Consider the following 19,842-nt stretch of genomic DNA (forward strand, 5'->3'; position numbering starts at 1 on the left):
GGAACAAAAAAGCTTGCAGTCCAGCCCTGTGGCAGCCTTGCATATAGAGGCCGTTTCTCCATCCCTAGGGCAATGCAGGTTTGATTACAGGTGGAGAGGCAGGAATGTGAGGTGGGAGGCCAGAAGTGCTGTAAAGGAAGGGGCCTTGCCTCTAAGAGAGGTGTAGGGACCTGAGGCCCTGTGGCTGGACGTGGGCTCCTCTGCTGTGTTCCCTTACACCTTCCCTTCTCCTACAAGCCCAGAACTGTCCTGGCCCACAGCTGTGCCCACCATCACTTGCCTTCTTCAACTGCTTAAGGTTGCTGGAACGGATGGCAGCCAGGAGCTGGTCACGTGAGTTCTTCTCCTGGGCAGGGAGCACTTTGTCTCCCATCTTCCTCTGGGTAGCTGGTGACAGTGAGTTCTTGAGATTCTCCATGATAAGGGGTGGGGCGAGGGGAGGGGGAGGGGGAGGCGGGGCTGCCGGAGCACCTGCTTTCTTAGGTGAGTTCTTTGGAGCAGACTTTGGAGATGGCTGGGGTGAAGGTTTGGGGGAGCCCTTGGCCAGAGCCCCAACCTTGGGCACCTCCAGCCGATCCTTCTTCTCTCCGCTGGCTTCCTGGGCCTGCCTTTGCTCTTGCAGCCGTTTCTGTCGCTGCTTGTCCATGTTGCGGCTAAGCAGATTGGTGACGGTCATCCGGGGCCCAGCCAGCTCAAAATGGTAGCCCAGCTTGAGCAGGGTGGTGTTCTCCTTGAGCAGCTTGGCGATCTCCATCTCAGTCTTGCCGCCACAGATGTGCCTCTGGTTGTGAAAGCGCAGCTCTGTCAGTGTGTTGTTCTGGAGGAGGGCCCGGAAGATGGCCAGGATGCCTTTGCCGGTGATGTGATTGGAGTCCAGGTTGAGGCTGGTGATGGTCTTATTGGCCTTAAGCATGATGGCAATGGCAAAGGCCACATGGTCGTCGGCCCGAGTATTGGCCAAGGCGAACACCTTGACCACGGTGTTGAACTCCAAGGCCTCGGTGAAGCGGACCAGGATTTCATTGGTGATGCAGTCGGAGTTGTTGACGTTCACCTCGGTCATCTCTGGGTCGTTGTTCTTCACTCGCTCCAGAGGTTCATCAAATATGCTGGGAGCTGCTTCCTCCTCTGCTCTGGCTGGCCCTTCAGAGGGCTTGCTGGGGCCACTGGGGGCCGGCTTCTCTGAGGCTTTGGTCTTGCTCTCTTCCTTGACGTCTTTATCAGGTCGGCTCTCTTCCTTCTTAGCCTTTTCCTCCTCCTTTCTTGAGTCTCTGTCCCCACTTCCTTTTTGTGCACCCTCGTCCTCTGCTCTCTTGTCTGTGCTCTCACTTGGCTTTTTGGGCCTCTCGTCCTCCCTTTGGGAGACTGTGCTTTTGCTCTTTGCCATCTTCTCTTCCTCTTTCTTGCTGGGCTCCTCCTCTCTCTTCTTGTCTTTCTCTCTGTTCAGGCCTGCGTTCCTGACACTCCCCGTCTTGTCTTCTTCCTTCTTCGGGGCTGCTGTTCTCTCCTCTTTGCCATCCTTCCCAGTTTCCTTCCTGTCCACTGCAGCCTTGACCCGGCCCTTGTCAATGCCCCTGATGACCTTCTCCTCCTTGGGCTTCTCAGCCCCTCTGCCATCAGTCTCCTCTCGGTCCCTGGAGAAACTTTTCTTCAAAACACCCTTCTTGGGCTCTTTGCCCAGGTCTGAGTCCTGTCTGGGGCTTAGGGCCTTCCTGCTGGTATCACTGCCCTTTTCCTCTCCGTTCTTGGCATCTGGCTTCCTCCCCACTTGCTTGCTTTCCTAAGAATTCAGAAAAGAAAAATAAACATGTAGAGCTGGCTACAGGGGAGGGGAGGGCTGGGGGACCAGCCAAGGAGGCTTGTGGAAGTGCCCTTGAGTCTCTGAAGGACACTGGATGGGGAAAAGATTGACAGCCTGCCTCTGCCGAGCTCTGTAGTGGCAGGACTGGGTTCAGGCCTCAGCAAACTAACAGACTCATCAGACTCATGGTCTCAGGGGTGAGCCATGTGCGAATGAACACCTGCAGAAAGAACACAGCTCCTCCACAGAGCATCCTTAGACCTTTTCTGCCATGGGTGAACAACTTTGAGCTTCTTGCTGTACATATGGTGAACTGGAGCAAAGGAGAAATCCACACATGCTAACCCTGTCTCATTTACAGTGTTGAATGCTTATCATTATAGACTTGCTCGTGTTTATTTTGTTTTTTAAGACTTATTTGTTGGGGGCTGGAGAGATGGCTCAGTGGTTAAGAACACTGCCTGCTTTTCTAAAGGTCCTGAGTTTAACTCCCAGCACCCACATGGTAGCTCACAACCATCTGTAATGAGATCTGGTGCCCTCTTCTGGCCTGCAGGCCTGCATGCAGGCAGAATACTACCTACACAATAAATAAATAAATCTTTAAAAAAAATAAAAAGACTTATTTGTTAAAAAAAAAAAAAAGACTTATTTGTTGGGCTGGAGAGATGACTTGGAGATTAAGAACACTGATTCCTTTTCCAGAAGACCCAGGTTCAGTTCCCAGCACCACACGGAGGCTAACAACTATGTGTGACTTCAGATGCCCTCCTCTGGTCTCCTTGGGCACCAGGCATGTAAGTAGTACCCAGATACACATGTAGGCAAAATGCCTGTACACATAAATTACAGTAAAATATTTTGTAAAAGATATATTTACTTTTTTTAATGTGTGTTTGCCTACATGTTTGTATGTACACCATGTGCCTGCAGTTCTCTCAGAGGGCAGAAGAGGGCGTTGTACCCCTAGAACTGGAGTCAAAGATGACTGTGAGTATATATGTGGATGCTGGGAACTCAACCCGGGTTGTTTGCAAGAACAGCAAGTGCCCTTTTTTTTTTTTTTTTTTTGGCAGAGACGGGGGTGGGATGTTGAGACACGGTCTCACTATGTAGCTTTAGCTGGCCTGGAACTTGCCATGGAAACCAGACTGGCCTTGGACTCACAGAGATCCACCTGCCTCTGCTTCCCAAGTGCTAGAGACAAAGGTGTGTACTACCAGGCCTGGCCAAGTGCTCTTAACTACTGAGCCATTTCTCCAGCCTCAATTTTATTTTATAATATACATTAAGGAAACCAGCAAACTGGCTCAGCAGGCAAAGGTACTTGCCATGCAAGCCTGATAATCTTTTGATCCCCAGGTCCCATGGTAAAGAAAACCAGTTCCTAAAAGTTGTTCTTTTACCACATGCGCACGTGCACACACTAGTAATAATAAATGAAATACATGAAAATGCCAGTCATCTGACTCCTTGAGTGTGTTCTGCATTCACGATGAGTGTTTCCTATCCTTCACTCTAATTCAGCCCTGCTCCCTAGGGGAGTCAAGGGCTTTGAACACTGAATTTTTTAAGTGTCTGTGTGTGTGTGTGTGTGTGTGTGTGTGTGTGTTGCTAAGGATCAAACCTAGGGCCTTTCACATGCGAGTTAAGTGCTCTTATCACCAAGCTACACCCTCAGCTGAAGCCAATACATTCGCAAAAAAAAAAAAAAGTTGGAATGATCAACATAGCATTGCTAACATTTTATTTTACTGACGAAGGATATTTCTAAATTTATTCTCTCTCCCATTGAATGAATATATATATATATATATATGCCTATACATACATATATACATAAACATATGTGTATATATATCCTTGAAATTAAAAGGAACTAATTAATTAGCTAGATGTAATAGCTGGCACTTTCCCATCAAATATGTGTCTTCTCCTTTAAAAAAAAAGATTTATTTATTTATTTATTTATTATGTACAGTGTTCTGCCTGCATGCATATCTGCACCCCAGAAGAGGGCACCAGATCTCATTATTTATGGTAATGAGTCACCATGTGGTTGCTGGAAATTGAACTCAGGACCTCTGGAAGAACAGTCAGTGCTCTTAACTGCTGAGCCATCTCTCCAGCCCCAAATGTGTGTCTTCTTTAACAGTTCATAGTTTTGTTGTCTTTATTGTTTAGTAAGAACTTTGAGGGTGGCTGGAGAGATGGCTCAGAGTTTAAGAGCACAGGCTGTTCTTCCAGAGGTCCTGAGTTCAATTCCCAGCAACCACATGGTGGCTCACAACCAACTGTAATGAGATCTGGCGCCCTCTTCTGGTCAGCCGGCATGCATATAGACAGGACACTATATACATAATAAATAAATCTTTAAAAAAAAAAAAAGAGCTTTTAGAGGGCCAAGCACGGTGGCACATGCCTTGAATTTCAGTACTAGGGAGGCATAGGCAGGCAAATCTGAATCTGAGGCTAGCCTGGTCTACATAATGAGTTCCAGGCTAGCCAGGACTACATGAGACCCTGTCTTTTTTTTTTTTTTTTTTTTAGAACTTTGCCAGGGACAAGCCCCTCTCTGTGGAGAACACTGGAGTCCACTGTGATTACAGATTCTGTGATGTTGATGTCCCTTGGAGAGGCAGCAGAGGCTTGAGTGTTCCAGGCAGCACAGGGCACCCACCACCTCCACAGAGCCCTCTTTCTCACTGTCGAGCAGTGGTTCTCAACCTTCCTAATGCCGGGGCCCTTTAATACAGTTCCCCATGTTGATGTGACCCCCAAACATAAAGTTAGTTTCATTGCTACTTTATAACTATAATTTTGCTGCTATTATGAATCGTAATGTAATTGTAATATCTGTGTTTTCTGATGGTCTTAGATGACCCCTGTGAAAGGGTCATTTGACCCCCAAAGCTCAAGACCCACTCTGCAGCTTTGCAACTCTGTATCAGTTTCTACAGTGCTAACTTCTCATTTCTGGCTAGTTGCCTCTGATGAGACAGACTGTTCCACAGGCACCTAGGGTGAGGAGCCCAGAGCACCTGGGCTGCTAAGGGATGTGTGTGAGGGCCTTTCCTGCGGTTGTTCTTTTTCCTTTTTAATATGAAGAGACCAGGAAGGGCTCCTTTTTTTTTTTTTCAGGTGTGCCCAGCTGGGTACAGGAAGAAGGGAAGGCAGGGTTTGGAAGAGCGACACTCCTTGGTACCCTCTGGCCATGCAGCCCTTCATTACCCCATCCTTCCCAGGGGGGTAGAGAAGAGGGTGATCCTACAGAAAGAGTCCGTACCCACATCACAAACATCATACCAGGGACCAGCCCTGGGTTCCTTGGCTCCTCTACTACAATCACAACAGGCAGGCAAGGGCTTGAGGCCTGGAAGATAAGGCCTTGGACTGCACCCCTTTCAACCTTAAGCCTAGAGGGTACTGCTCTACGGAGTGTCACTGGAGCTGTTGGTGGAACTGAGGTAGAGAGACCCTGTACTCTCTGGTTCCCAGGAAGCTGGGCTTGGTCCGTCAGTTCACCTGGGACAGTTTTCCTTTTAGGGACCTTTGTAAAGCCCTCTTCAGATTAGCCTGGGAATCACGTCTCCCATCTTACCAGCGGCACAATGCCTTCCTCTCATTGAAGGATCATGATGAAGAGCCCTGGGTGGGACCACGTCTTGAGCAAAGCTCTGGAGGTCTGGCCTGGGACAGAGCCGGTTACCTTCCTTCCTTCCTTCCTTCCTTCCTTCCTTCCTTCCTTCCTTCCTTCCTTTCTTCCTTCCTTCCTCTGTTCCCCAGATGTGCCCATCCACTGCACACTGCCCAGCCACCCCTCCAGAATGCCCAAACCGCTTGGCTCTCAGGTTTGGCTTGACGGAGGCGGAGATCCGCAGAGATGACGACCAACCGCACTGGGCAGGCTAAGGCAAACTGGGGCTCAGGCGCAGCCGCCTCATCTGTAGCCATCTGCCACTGCAACAGCATCCAGCCTTTCCCATTGGGGTCAAGGCTTCCGGCCTTGCCTGTGCCACACCACCCACAGAGCCTCACCCATCACCCCCACCTCCCACTCCTGCAGTCCCAGGCTCCGACTCAGAACTCCCAACCAAAACTTTATCTCTACATTTTTAACCTTTTCTCTTCTCAGACCTCACACCCCGACTTCTCCCCTTTGACTTCATCTGGCACCAGCTGCCAGTCCTCCAGTTATATTGCTGAGCTGGGGTCTAGGTTGACTAGGATCTAACAAGAGGTGTGCCAACACTTTAAAAAGAACCAAATGTAAAACAGGCAGGGGGTGGGGGTGGGGAAACGTTGATTAATCACTGCTTTCCTCCAAATAGCCAGGAATGAATGGGGCTGTGGCGTGTCGGAGCAAGTGCAGCCCTAGCAGCTCAGACCTTGCCTTAAAAGGAGAAGGAGCACAGACTGCTCCCAGGCCTGGGGTTTTGCAGAGTCCAGCTCCCTGCACATCGCCAAGCCTCCTCCTCTATGCTTATCTGAGAGGGAGTCTGGGCTGCCTGCTTGCTTTTGTTTTTAGGATTGGTGCTGTGTATCCTGATGGACTCCACGGGTTATTTTTTGCCGGCGTTGACTATCTCTAGACCTTACCTGACCTTTCATCATTTATAGCAAAAGGAGTTTAGGTTAAATGTAACAAAGACCTAGAGGACTAAGGTCCAGCAGCCTTCAGATGAGAGATCTAGGGAGTATGATTGTTTCCTCAGGGAAAAGCTTAAAGGTTACAGGAAGCCCAGCGGGATGGGTCTGGAGTCCAGAGTCACGCGGAGACTATGCTATGGGAAGGATGACCGCGGGAACCTCCGGTGGCCTGTGACACATGACAGGACCTCTCCTGGGTCAGAGGTGAGAGGCAACTACTCACCTGTTTCCTCCAGGCCTATGGTCATGTGATGGTGTCCTGTTTGCTAAAAGCCCTGGGGACTTCAGTGAACAAAACACAGCACTGTCCTACCACCAGACCAGACCCCTCTTGATGCTACTTCCTGTGACAGAAAAGTCAACATTTTCAGGGCCAACAGAGAAGAAAAGAGAAGGGAGAGGAGGGGCAGGAGGGGAGGGGAGAGGAGAAGCAGGAGGGGAGGGGAGAGGGATCCTCAGCTGTGATCCCACTGCCTCCAATTCATTTCCAGTGCCAAGAGGAGCAAAGAGAAGAGGGGAGGGGAGGAGGGGGGGGAGGAAAGAGGAGAGGAGAAGAGAAGAGAGGAGAAGAGGGGAGAGGGGAGGAGAAGAGAGGAGAGGAGAGGAGAGGAGAGGAGAGGAGAGGAGAGGAGAGGAGAGGAGAGGAGAGGAGAGGAGAGGAGAGGAGAGGGCTAGTTTGTCTATTTGAAAGTCCCATTGACATAAGAGCTCACTGAAGGCAACAGCCAGGGGCTCTGTATTAACTCAGGCTAAACCTATCCCAGCCATCTCTTTCTTCACCTGATATTGAGCAGGCGAAGACTCCCCAGGAGTCTCCTGGACCCTAGACAGCTATAAGGAGTGAGGAGCTAGTTTGAAGAGTTGCTTATAGGAAGGCTGGAAGGGAATGGTCTTTGCTTATGACCCTCTCTGGAGGCAGGGATGCCTATAATGACCGTCCTCCTCAGCTGTGATCCACAGTCTCTAGTTCAGGGGCATTTGTTTCTTCCCCAAAGCATATCTGAGGTGACCCTGACTCAGAGTTTCAATGCCACTCTTACTGCATTTCTAGAATCTGAGGGGCCCCGGAAAGCTTTCCAACTGGAGGCAACCAGATTGCCCCAGCCCAAGCTCCAGATTGGGGCAGTGACTCTGGGTCCCCCACACTGTCTTCGTTGGACAGTCTTTCCAGGCCTTAGTAATGTTGGTGTTGACCTTGGTGGTCTTGGAGTGCCATGCACGGCGTGGGCAGCCTTGGTGTGTGGGAATGTACAGCCTGGCAGGCCTCCTCTTGCCTTTGGCCCTGCTTCCTCCAGGACCAAGGCTAGTTTTTCACCAGGAAAGCAAGAGAAGCAGGTGGTGATGTCTCCTGGTCCTACTTCCAGAATACACCCGCCTCACCACCTAACCATCCTGGTCCTACACATTCTCTCAGAACCCAAGATCTCGATCCCTTGTTTTTCCTAGGAAGCTACCCTGCCCTACCCACCCCCAGGTGCCCTCTGACCTCTCAGTAGAACCCCCCAACACTGTCAGTGTCACCTGTTTGCAGAAGGGAGGGCAGAGGAGTTGGACAGTCCCCTGGGAGAACAGCCCCTTTTCAGGCTGGCATGAAGGCAGAACAGACAGCCCCGCCAGGGCTAGTGGGGATGGAGGGGTGAACCCCCTCCAGCTCCTGCCTCATTCTATCTGGAGTGACAGTAAAGGTTCCAGATTCTCCTGCCATCTGGGAACTGTCATCTGGGGACTGCAGCATTCCGGGCACACAGCATTGCCTTGGTGGTCTGTGGGTAATGGCCCTGCCTGCTCTGAGACCGCCCCGTCAAGTAGTGCTGCTGTCCTAGGAAGCCTCTGGCTCCCTTCAGCACTGTCAGGAAAACTTCAGATTGTTCTAGAGATGTTCTGACTTTAGAGGTATAGAGGAAACCCATTGGTTCTGCATACAGCTGGTCTGCATGCAAACCCCCAGCTATGCCTCTACATAACTGTGTGTCCCCAAGGTTCTACACCTAGCTGTGTGCAGGGAGACCAAGCTCCCCTGCCAAGAAGGGCTGGAATGGGACACTGTGTGACTGCTCAGGGAGCCCTAGGAAAAGCGTTCACTGGAGCCAGGCGGTGGTGGCACACGCCTTTAACCCCAGCACTCGGGAGGCAAAGGCAGGTGGAGTTCTATGAGTTTGAGCCCAGCCTGGTCTACAGAGTGAGTTCCAGGACAGCCAGAGCTACATAGAGAGACCTGTCTCAAATGAAGGAAAAAGGAAAGTACTCACTGAAGCCATGATGACATCTGAGGTCCTGATCCTTGTCCTACTTGAGCCCCTTTGTCCCCTTTACTTAGTGTTTAGAATTTACAGAGTAGGTAGAATTGAGCATCTATCCAATGGCCTAGGGAATTACAATTTGAATTCTTCCATGGAAAAAGAAATGACTACATCTCAAATGCCAGGAGCCTACCTGGAGGATAAGAAGCTGGTAAGAGATCAGGCTGCTTGGGGAAGCCTCTCCCATCCCCATCGTACCCCACTGTACAGCAAACCCTGTAAGAATTAGGGCCTCAAACAGAATTCCTCACATTAACCTGAAGGCTTTGCCATCATCCGATGTGGGACCACAGAGCTGCTTTCTTACAGGCTTTCTCACAGTGTCTCATGTAGGCCCAGACTGATCCCAACTCACAGTGAGGTGGAGGATGACCCTGAACTTCTGATCCCCCTGCTTCTACTTCCTGAGTGCTGGGACTGCTGGGGTGCTTTGCCACATCTGGCTCATGGTGTGCCGTGGGTCAGATCCAGGATCTGGTGCATACTAGGTAAACACTCTACTAACTGAACTACACCCCCAGCTCTCCCAAACTTTCTGAGCTCTCAGCCCTGACCAAGGCAGGAAGGGGTACGAGATAGCCAGCAAGGGCCTTGCCGAGCCTAAAATCTCCTTGAGTGCTTGTTGGTGATGACAGCCCGTGGACCACCCTCAGAGAGTCCTCAGGAGGCTGTCAGAAATGGAGAGGTCAGACAGACCTCCCTCACACGACCCTTCTACAGCAGAGATTAGCTGATGCCTGCCATCCCCATTCCCATCCTCAGCACCTGGTTGGGAGACACATACAAACACTGGAAGGGTTGGCTCCCTCATTCCTAAGGCATCTGGCCATTGAACACAGTTTCTCAAATGCTCAGGGCTTCGGAAGGGTCGTGTGAGACCCAGGGAAGCCTGCCTGCTTTGAGTTGAGAGGCCGGGTGTGGTATGGATGGTAAGGAGACTATATTCTCCATTTTTTTTAAGGTTCTGGGAATGGAACCCAGGGACCTACATATAGTAGGTAAAAGCTTTATCTTTGAGTTTTCATCACCAGTCCAGATCAAACTACCTCCTGCTCGGGGCAGACACAACTGAGAAAAGCTGTGACCCTTCTGGAATCCCAGGGTACTGCCGTGGTCAGCCCACTTGAGCAACAGTTCCTTTTGCTCTGTGGATGGAGGTAAATGAGGCACAAATCTCTGGAGAGTTGCGATGTTGCATGATTGTGACCCTCAGAGGCTCTGGGAGGGATGCTGTACTTGGTGGTTTTGTGTCAACTTGACACAAGCTAGAGTTATCAGAGAGGAAGGAGCCTCAGTTGAGGAAATGGCTCCATGAGATCCAGCTGTAAGGTATTTTCTCATTTAGTTATCAATGGGGGAGAGCCCAGCCCATGGTGGGTGATGCCATCCTGGGCTGTTGGTCCTGGGTTCTATAAGAAAATGGGCTGAGCAAGACATGGGAAGCAAGCCAGTAAATAGCACCCATCCATGACCTCTGCATCAGCTCTCGCCTCTAGGACCCTGCCCTGTTTAAGTTCCTGTCCTGATTTCCTTCAGTGATGAACAGCAATGCTGAAGTGTAAACCAAATAAACCCTGTCCTCCCCAGCTTGTTCTTTGGTCATAGTGTTTTTGTCACAGCAATCGAAACCCTAACTAAGACAGACACCCGACACTCATCTGGATTTCATATTGAGATGAGAGGAGGAGCCATGCAGGAAGAAAGGAGGGAGCAGGCATCATCAGAGAGGGAAACCAAGGTTGGAGGTCCACGTGTTTCAAATTCCCCGCCATTGGGAATGAAACCACAGCCCAAGGACCGCACTGCAGGCTGCCTTAGTCTGTCCCCAAGGATTCTCCAGGAGACACTTGTACTCTAAAGCCCTATCCTTGACGTTAGTGCTAAAACAATGAGGAAACCAGACGTGCAAGAGGAGACCCAAAGGAAATGTGGATGGGTCAGCCAGCGAGCTGAAGACCGAAGATCCTGACCGAAGGAAGCCTGAGGAAGTCCCTCCAGGTGGTGACACACATGGGCAGAGATCTAGAAGGGATAAACACAATGGCGAGGCTCCACGCTGGCAGGGACGTGGGGCTGACTCCTAAAGGAGAAATGGTAAGTAGATCCAGGGCACATCCCATTGTGGGCCTCACCCTTTTGCTCCTTCCCAGCCCTTCCTATACAACTTTGTCTCTCAGCACAGGCACTTCCCAGCCAGCCTTCACTGGGTCTCAGTCTCTCCATTACCCAGAGTCAGTATAAGCCTAGACCAAGTCACCCCTGCCTAGGGCTTCCCCTGGACTGTTGCCCCCCACAGATCCCTTTCCTCTTTCCCTTGTCTTAGCCCCTTCCACAGTCTCTCTGTCTCCCCCAGTGGATCAGGGGCACCAAGTATCATTAGTCACTGGCTGCTTAGCATGCTGCATCTATTCCAGCACAGATGAGATGCCTAATGGCGGTTAAGTGAATGAATTGTTGAGAGGATTATCTCCACTAATTGAAGCCAAATATTAGTGTTGGATGATGAAAGCCAAGAGAGTTTGTGGGCCAGACAGCAGCACACAGAGAAATCCTGTTTGGGAAAACAGCAAGCAAACAGCAACAAAAACTGAAGCCAGCAAGACGGCTCTGTAGGTACCCACCATCAACCCTGGTGACCTGAGATTGATTTTCATGAGCCACATGGTAGAAAGAGAGAGCCAACTCCTACAAGTTGTCCTTGGGTCTCCATATGTGTGCCATGTGTAGCATATATGTCCTGTTCACACAGACAACACGAATAAAATGTCGTAAAAGAATTTTTAAAGGTGTGGGAATTGGAGAGATGGCTAAGGAATTAAGTGATTGCTTTTACAAAGGACCGGGGTTCAGTTCCCAGCACCCACACAGAGACTCACAATCATCAGTAACCTTAGTTCCAGGAGATCTGACACCCTCTTCTGGCCTCCTTGGACACCAGGCATGCACACGGTGCACAGACATACATGCAGCTACTCACACATACACATAAAATAAAATAAGTAAAATCTTCAACATGAATTTTTTCCACTTGAAGGGTGGAGAAAAAAAGAACACAGAGTTGGGTGGGAGGGAAAGGGTGTGAACAGGAGTTAGGGAAGTCTTGAATATGGTCAAACTCACTGAATGACTTTTTTTTTTTTTCGAGACAGGGTTTCTCTGCAGCTTTAGAGCCTGTCCTGGAGCTAGCTCTTGTAGACCAGGCTGGTCTCGAACTCACAGAGATCCGTCTGCCTCTGCCTCCCGAGTGCTGGGATTAAAGGCGTGCGCCACCACTGCCCGGCACTGAATGACATTTTTAAAGAACTAATATGAATAAATATATTTTTTTAAAACCCAGAACCTGAATTCAAGTCAATGAATATCAAAAACTATGGCCTCTGTGCCTAGAGAGGTTGCAGGTCTGAGGAACTTGCTCATTAGCCCTCTCAGCCTCGTCCAGAGCCTTGAGATGTAGCCCCGGCTAACCTCGCATTCAAAACCCTCCTTCTTTAGCCTTCCAAATACTGGGAACACAGTGTACATCACCAGTCCTGGCTCAGAGCCACAATCACCATGCCTCCCCATGCCTCACTCTGGTACCCGTTAGGCCTGGTAGAGGTGACCTGCTTGTAGGGCAGATATGTGCCCAGGGCAATCTGAGCCAGGGGTAAGACTGGAGGACATCTGGCATAGGGGCCAGGGGAGAACGGATGCATGCAACCCCACTCCACCTTAGAGAACTATTCACAGTCTCCCCAGAGAATCCCAGGCCCAAGAGAGGTTCTCTGGGGACCCAGGGGATAAGAGACCATTCTATTCCTTCTGCTGGACTCCTAGATATCAGTTCAGATCAGGCTAGCCCAATGTCAGGTGGGAGTGTAAACACATCATGTGTTAGACTTTCTGGACTCCACAGGGAGAAACCCTCTGTGGCTTCCCTTTCTCCATCTCCTGCAACCTTGAAGATATCTCAGGCAGAGGAAAGAGGTGGAAGCCAAGAGGCAGATGGGCCAGCCAGGCCAGTCCCCGGAGAATGCCCACCACTGATGTTCCTTAAAGGAATGCAATAAACAAGGAAGCCTGTCCCACTGGGGCAGAAGTGGGAGACAGGGAGGAGGGATGGCCATTTTATTCTCCATTTTCCCCATTTTGTCCCAAAGGACTGAGCAGCTGGAAGGAGACCAAGTTTGCTTTCCAAACCAGAGGCTTTTCAGCTTCAGGCTAAAACTCTTAGTCCTAGCTCTGTCCCCCATTGGTGGCTTTCTCTGGGCCACTACTCTATAAATGTCATCTTTCCAAAGAAGGCTTATTTTTCTCAATCCTAAATTCTCACGCAGTGTATCACCAACACTCTAGTTGCTGAGGAGGAAACACAGACTAGAATGACACTTAGAAGCCAGGCACACAGCTGTAATCCCAACACTGAGGAAAGAGAGGGGGGTGGGGGCGGCGGGAAATCAATGTAAGTTCAAGGCCAGCTTGGTCTACACAGCAAGTAAGTTCCGAGTCAGCCAGAATTACAAAGTAAGACCCTGTCTGTAAGAACCAAACGAAAAGAAGAACATTTAAGTTCTGCTAACTGGAGGACACCATCTAGGAAATGGGGACATCTCAAGATGTCCCTTTCATGACAGAACCTATTCTGTTGGGTGCATATGGCCCATCTTGATGGCCAGCTCACCCACCAAGGTTCCAGTGAGGCACCCACAGGGAAACTCAGCTGTCACTTCTGGTCCAGGTTCCATATGGGGTCTCTTGCAGCTCCCCATAGGGGCGGGAAACCTCTCTCCTCTGCAGAGAATCTCCTCTACTTTCTAGAAAGGATCTAGAAGCCAGTGGTAGGATTTTCTTTTTGTTTTTCAAGACAGGGTTTCTCTGTGTAATCCTGGCTGTCCTAGAACTCAATGATCCACCTGCCTCTGTCTCCAGAGGGCTGGGATTAAAGACCTGCACCACCACCACCTGGCTAGGATTTTCTAATGTCTACAAACTCCCCTTCTTGCCCCCCCTCCTTCCCTTCCTTTCTCTGCTGAGGCTAAGATCCCCCACCGCTCCTTAGCCCTGGATTCTTTCTTTCCTGGCCCCCCTCTTTCTACATGCTCACATTTCCCCTGCAAACCAGATTCCTATTTCCAACCCACGTTACTATTCAAGATCCACTCCTACCTCTAGCTTCTCCCAAAAGTCCCACATTTTCACCTCAGACCGTTCCTTGACCAACACAATTATGTCTCACACTCAGCACACCCCAGAAGTTCGTTCCATCCAGATTACATTGCCCTTTCTTGCTGCTCAAGCAGGTTTCCATCTTGTACATTTTATTTATTTGACTACTATTATCAGTGTGCACACATATGAATGATATGTGTGGGCGCATGTGCCATGGCACGCATGTAGAGGTCGGATACAAGTTTCAGGGGAGAAGTTTCCCCTTCCTCCTTTACGCAGGCTCTGAGAAGGAATCCAGTAGCCAGAGTCACATGGTGAGCACCTCTGCCTGCTGAGCCAGCCTACATTTTTGTCTTTTATTTCTTGTCTTGCTTAATTGCTTAGGGAGCATTTGGCTGGGGACCAGACCCTCACTGTAGCATGCATCCTTCCCTTGGTCTTCACCCACGCTTCTCTTTTGCTCTAGCTGGTCATTTTTAGCCTCCCTCAAGCTGCCTCTTCCTCCACGGGATGATTATCATCCGTGTTCCATGATCATCCGACCTCATTCCAGAGCCATGTGTTCCCCCGCCCCATCCCTTAACACCTCTCTTGGTCCCAGCCATACCTCCTCTCAAAGGGTTAGGGTGACAACCTTATCCCCGGTTTTAACAACTTCCTTCAGGGCACTGCAGCCACTAGGCCTTTCTGGGTACACACCTCTCAGGTCACCTCTTTGCCTAAACATGTCAGTAGTTCCCCAGAACCCTCGGGATCAGATGTAGATGCCCAGGCCTCTCCTCTCCCAGCTGACCAGGGCCCTCTCTCAGGGCCTGCCTGCCCTTTCTCCCTGTACCTACAATTCCCAGCTCTGCTCTGCCCTTGCTTGGAGGCCGTAGGCCTCTCCACCATGGCAGGGCTATTCCTACCCTTTTCCTTCTGGAGGGCTCCCGCTGGCAAGGAGGGGATTTGGACCTGCCGTTCAGGGAGGTACTTTGGAATATGATACAGGGGACAACTTCACTGTTTCTTTTCCAACAGATGGTTAATAGTGGAAGCACTTTTATGATCTGGGACAGACAACAAAGAGTTGAGTTATTTGCTAAAACAGAAAATTATCATCGGATAACTTAATTCATAGAAAAACTAAAGTTCCAGGGTTGGAGAGATGACGTAGTGGTTAAGAGTTCAGTTCTCACATCAGGCAGCCAGTTCATAACTATCTGTATGGCCAGGTCCAGGGTATTTACATTTAAAGGCACCTGAACTCATACACGCGCGCGCGCACACACACACACACACACACACACACACACACACACACACACACACACTATTGAAGATATTAAAACAGGCAGTGGTGACTCATACCTTTAATCCCAGAATTTAGGAGGCAGAGGCAGGTGGATCTCTGTGAGTTCGAGGCCAGCCTGGTCTACAGAGCGAATTCCAGAACAGACTCCAAAGCTATGCAGAGAAACCCTATCTCAAAAAACAATAAATAAATAAATAATAAAAATAATGAATAGCTAGGTGGTGATAATCCCAGCGGTGGCGGCAGCATTTGGAAGGCAGATCTTTGATTTCAAGGCCAGCCTGGTTTACAGAGTGAGTTCTAGGACATCCAAGATTACACTGAGAAACCCTGTCTTGAAAAATCCAAAAATAAAAACTAAGCATAAATCTGAAAACTAAAGCCTGTAGGTTTGATAGCACAGGCTTGCAATCTTAGTACTTAAGAGGCAGGAGGATCATAAGTCTGAGGCTAGCCTGGACTACACAGAATGACCCTGTCTCAAGAAACAAGAATTGGAGTTGTTGAAAACATAAAGTCAGCTTGCTTTTACCTCCCAGATAACCTCCTGGCATATATTGTTCTGGGGTCTTGGGGGGGATGGTCTTCATTGGTCACATGGTCAAGAGACCAGATGTATGCAGATGTACATTGTGCATCTCTGCCTGCTCTGGCTTTGTGAGTGATGGGAGCAGATGCAGCCTAGGAGAGACCAGGAGTGAGGTGCAAGTTTGGGTGGCAGGGCTCTGTTTGTTTGTTTGTTTGTTTTTGTTTTTGTTTTTCAAGATATGGTTTCTCAGTAGCTTTGGAGCCTGTCCTGGAACCAGCTCTTGTAGACCAAGCTGGCCTCGAACTCACAGAGATCTGCCTGCCTCTGCCTACTGAGTGCTGGGATTAAAGGTGTGCACCACCACCGCCCGGCAGCAGGACTCTTAAAACATGGGATCTGTTGGCACATTGGGCCAAGGGGGCTTGGGACCCTTGACTGCTTGAATCTTGAAGAGCCAGGATTTCTCGTCAGGGAGTATTGAGTAGGGGAGGCAACCTGACTTGAAGGAGCAATTCTGCCAAAAACACCAGAAGAGAAGGCAAGATGGGGAGACTGCTCTCCCGGGCCTTCCTCCTTCCACGGAGCTTCTGCGTTCCAGAGCTAGTGAGAAGTTTCAAGGTGAGATGTTGCCTATGGCTGGGCTGGCAACCTCTCAAGCCAGCCATTCTGGTTTCCATTTGGGATCCAGGAGAGGGCTGCATCCTGGGCCTGAAGTATGTATGGCAAACTTCTTTCTGTGCCCTTGGAGGACAGCTCCACTGTTTGGCTAACTGGCCTGTGACTCACGCTGAGAAGCTTGTAGCAAGCCCCATTTTTGGAGAAACCAGGAAATCTCTTTGGAGAGACAAACAAACCACTTTAGCACCCTGCTCTCAGAAATGCCTGCCTGCTACTTTCTGCCTTTCCATTTTGCTTCAGCTAAGATGAAGAGTGGAGCAAGCTTGGAAAAACATTGTAAAGATTTACTTAAAAGTAAGCTATTTGTCCCAGAGTGCTGGGTCCCTCTTGAGTCCTGGGGGGTGGCAGGAGGAACATGCTGTACTCTTGCTGCCCGGAGCTGCGAGCAGAGAGCCCTGGCTCACACCCAGCCACCCCTCCTGCCTTTTCTAAACAAAGAAGCTACAATGGCCTAATTGGGACCAGCTCCACAGACATTCAACCTCTGCAGTACTGCAGGCACGGGGCTCAGAAGGGACTGGACTAACATAATTCTTTTACTATCTTGGAAGTCTTTTTTGTTGTTGTTATTTTTCAAGACAGGGTTTCTCTGTGCAGCCCTAGCTGTCCTGGAACTCACTCTGTAGACCAGTCTGGCCTCAAACTCAGAGGTCTGCCTTCCTCTGCCTCTAAAGTGCTGGAATTAAAGGCATGTCCCACCACTGCCCGGTTCACTGTCTTAGAAGTCTTAATTCTTTTCTTAATGATTTCTTGTTTTTTTTTTTTATTTTGCCGTCTCACCATTTAGTCCAAGTCAACCTCAAACTTGAGATTCTCTCCTGCCTCTACCTGAAAGTCTTAATTCTGAACAAGTCTCATTTGCATCATTGGGTCCTGCAAATGCCATAACCAGTCGTGTGTGTGTGTGTGTGTGTGTGTGTGTGTGTGTGTGTGTGTGGCGGTGGTGGTGGTAGTGTTTATTTGTTTTGCCCTTTGTGGCCTGGTCCGTGATTGCCCCGCATCCACTCTGCCCCATGCAAGCCACTTGGATCAAACTGAAGATCTAGGGCAGTGGGGCTCTTCAGTCTTACTGTCTACTTGAGTTTGGTTTGGAAGACAGGATGTCACAGCGAAGCCTGACTGGCCTGGAGCTCATTGTGTAGACCAGGCTGTCCTTGAATTAGTAGTGATCCTCCTGCCTCTGCCTCCAGAACACCAGCATTACAGACAAGCACCACCTTGCCTACAACATAAGACAGAAACTTGGAGGAAAAAAAGTGTGTGAAATCATTATCATACCTAAACGATTAACAACAGCAATTCCCCTTGCTGTTCTAGACACACTGAACCAAATGGGCTTCTAGCCCTAACCCTGGCAGAGGCGCCCCGGCTACAAAATCAAGATTGAGAGAGGGGAGCATCAAGCAGGCCAAGGGGCATTATAATCAAGGATGCTAAGTGGCTTCAACACAGTATAAATGCTCAGAGGAGGGGTGATGTGCCTAAGTCCTAGGACTCCCCAAGAAGATCACCACAGAGCCACACTTCCGAGTGCAAAAACAAGGTTTCGTTTATTAAGTAAAGGCTAGCACTGGTCCTCTGCCTCCCAGTCTGATACAACAGATGGAGGGGGAGGGACCCCGTCTACTATTGTAAGGAGTTTATAAAGACAAAAACCACAAAGCAGTCACAAAGTTACAGTCTCAAAATACAAAATTACTTATCTAAAGATGTTAGTTCCTGATAGGCTGTTAGTATCTAAAGGGGATAGCAGCAGTCCCCCTGGTTGCGTCCTCCAGATATCTGCTGACCCTATGCTAACCACAGGGGCTGCTTGTATAGTGCCCAGCTGATATCACCCAGCTGATAGGGGAAGTTGGGTGGGGGAATGGGCTGCAGTCAGGGATTTCATGTAACTTAGGTTTCTCCATTAGCTAATAGTTCCCCTAAAGAGGACTTCAGCTTATCCTGGGGGCTGGAGTATTGTTCAAGGTCCCAAAAGGGCTCAACACAGAAATGAAATTTTTTCTGGCCTTTCAGAGGGAACCAGAGCAAAGAATTAGAGGTAGGGGCTGGAGAGATGACTCAGCGGTTAAGAGCACTGGCTGTTCTTCCAGAGGTCCTGAGTTCAATTCCCAGCAACCACATGGTGGCTCAAAGCCATCTGTAATGAGATCTGGTCCCCTCTTCTGGCCTGCAAGCATACAGACAGACAGAACACTGTATACATACTAAATAAATAAATCTTTTAAAAAAAACTTAAAAAAGAAAGAAAGGAAGGAATAAAGAAAGAAAGGAACAAAGAAACAAGAGCCAGAGGAAAGAAAAAAAGAAGGAAGGAAGGAAAGAAAGAAAAAAGGAAGGGAGGAAGGAAGGAAGGAAGGAAGGAAGGAAGGAAGGAAGGAAGAAACAAGAGTTAGAGGTAGCCTTAGGGAAAGCTATTTAGAATCAGAGTCAAGAGAAGTGCTGGGATTATGGACATATGGAATTAGGAGAGCCTGTGCGCACTCTCCTAATGAAGAAGCAATAATCGGATTTGTGGGTTGTTTTAAGCTATGGTAGCTGCTTAGAGAATGGTGTCAAGGCTAAGAAAAACCAAGAAGCAGGCCACTAGCAGACAATTACAACAGTCACAGTAGTGTGACTAGGGGGATGTGATAGGGAGATGCTGGACCAAGGATGAGCAGTGGTACCTAGAGATGTCCTCACACCCACTAGCTGTGTCAGAGAACAACTGTCAGTAAAGATGCAGGAAGCTGGAATTTCACATACCGCCAACAAGAATGTGAATGGGGCTGCCCTATTGGAGCAGCTGAGAAAGTTGAGCACAGTTACCAGAGAACCAGCGATCTCATCCCAGGAGAGCCAGAAGAGTTCACAGGAAAACTTACATGCAAATTCCCAGAACAGCATCATTCCTAACAGCCTCAAAGTGGATACTACTCAACTGATGTATGGGCAAACAAAATGTGGGTCAGCCACAGAATGGGAAAAATATTCGACTGTTAAAAAAAAAAAAAAAGGACAAAGTATCAATTCGAATTTCGAAAGTTTGAAAACATAATTTAAAGAAACTAGACATCAAAGACTATATATAGTGTGATTCCACTTACACCAAGTGGCCAGAACAGCAAAGCCAAAGAGGCAGAAACAGATTTGTTTCCCAGAGACTGAGAAAGAGGTAACACGTGACTGGTGGTGGGCACAGGGCATGTGTGCCATGGTGCACATGTGGAGGTCAGAGGGCAGCTTGTGAGAGTCCACTCTCTCCTTCTACCGTGAGAGACCTAGGGATCAAATTCAGATCACCAGGCCTGGTAGTATGTGCCTTATGAGCTGAGCCATCTTACCAGCTTGCTAAAGGGTTTGGAGGGTACCAAAAAATAGTTTGGAATTGGAATTAGGTAGAAGTGTTGATTACATAACTGTGCGGGGGGGGGGGGTTGGAGGTCCACTGAACTGC

The 19,842-nt window shown here is 49.2% G+C and overlaps 1 protein-coding gene across 1 annotated transcript in view; it reads right to left on the reverse strand.

The window, feature by feature from the left end:
• The window catches only part of Lmod1 (leiomodin 1), a 41,936-nt gene that overhangs the window by 1,629 nt on the left and 20,465 nt on the right, over positions 1-19,842 (reverse strand). The window contains exon 2 of the mRNA XM_038349991.1: positions 281-1,780. Coding sequence (XP_038205919.1) covers positions 281-1,780 — 1,500 coding nt within the window. The remainder of the gene's footprint in view (positions 1-280; positions 1,781-19,842) is intronic.

Source organism: Arvicola amphibius, chromosome 12 (genome assembly GCF_903992535.2).
Source record: "Arvicola amphibius chromosome 12, mArvAmp1.2, whole genome shotgun sequence".
Taxonomy (NCBI): Eukaryota; Metazoa; Chordata; class Mammalia; order Rodentia; family Cricetidae; genus Arvicola; species Arvicola amphibius.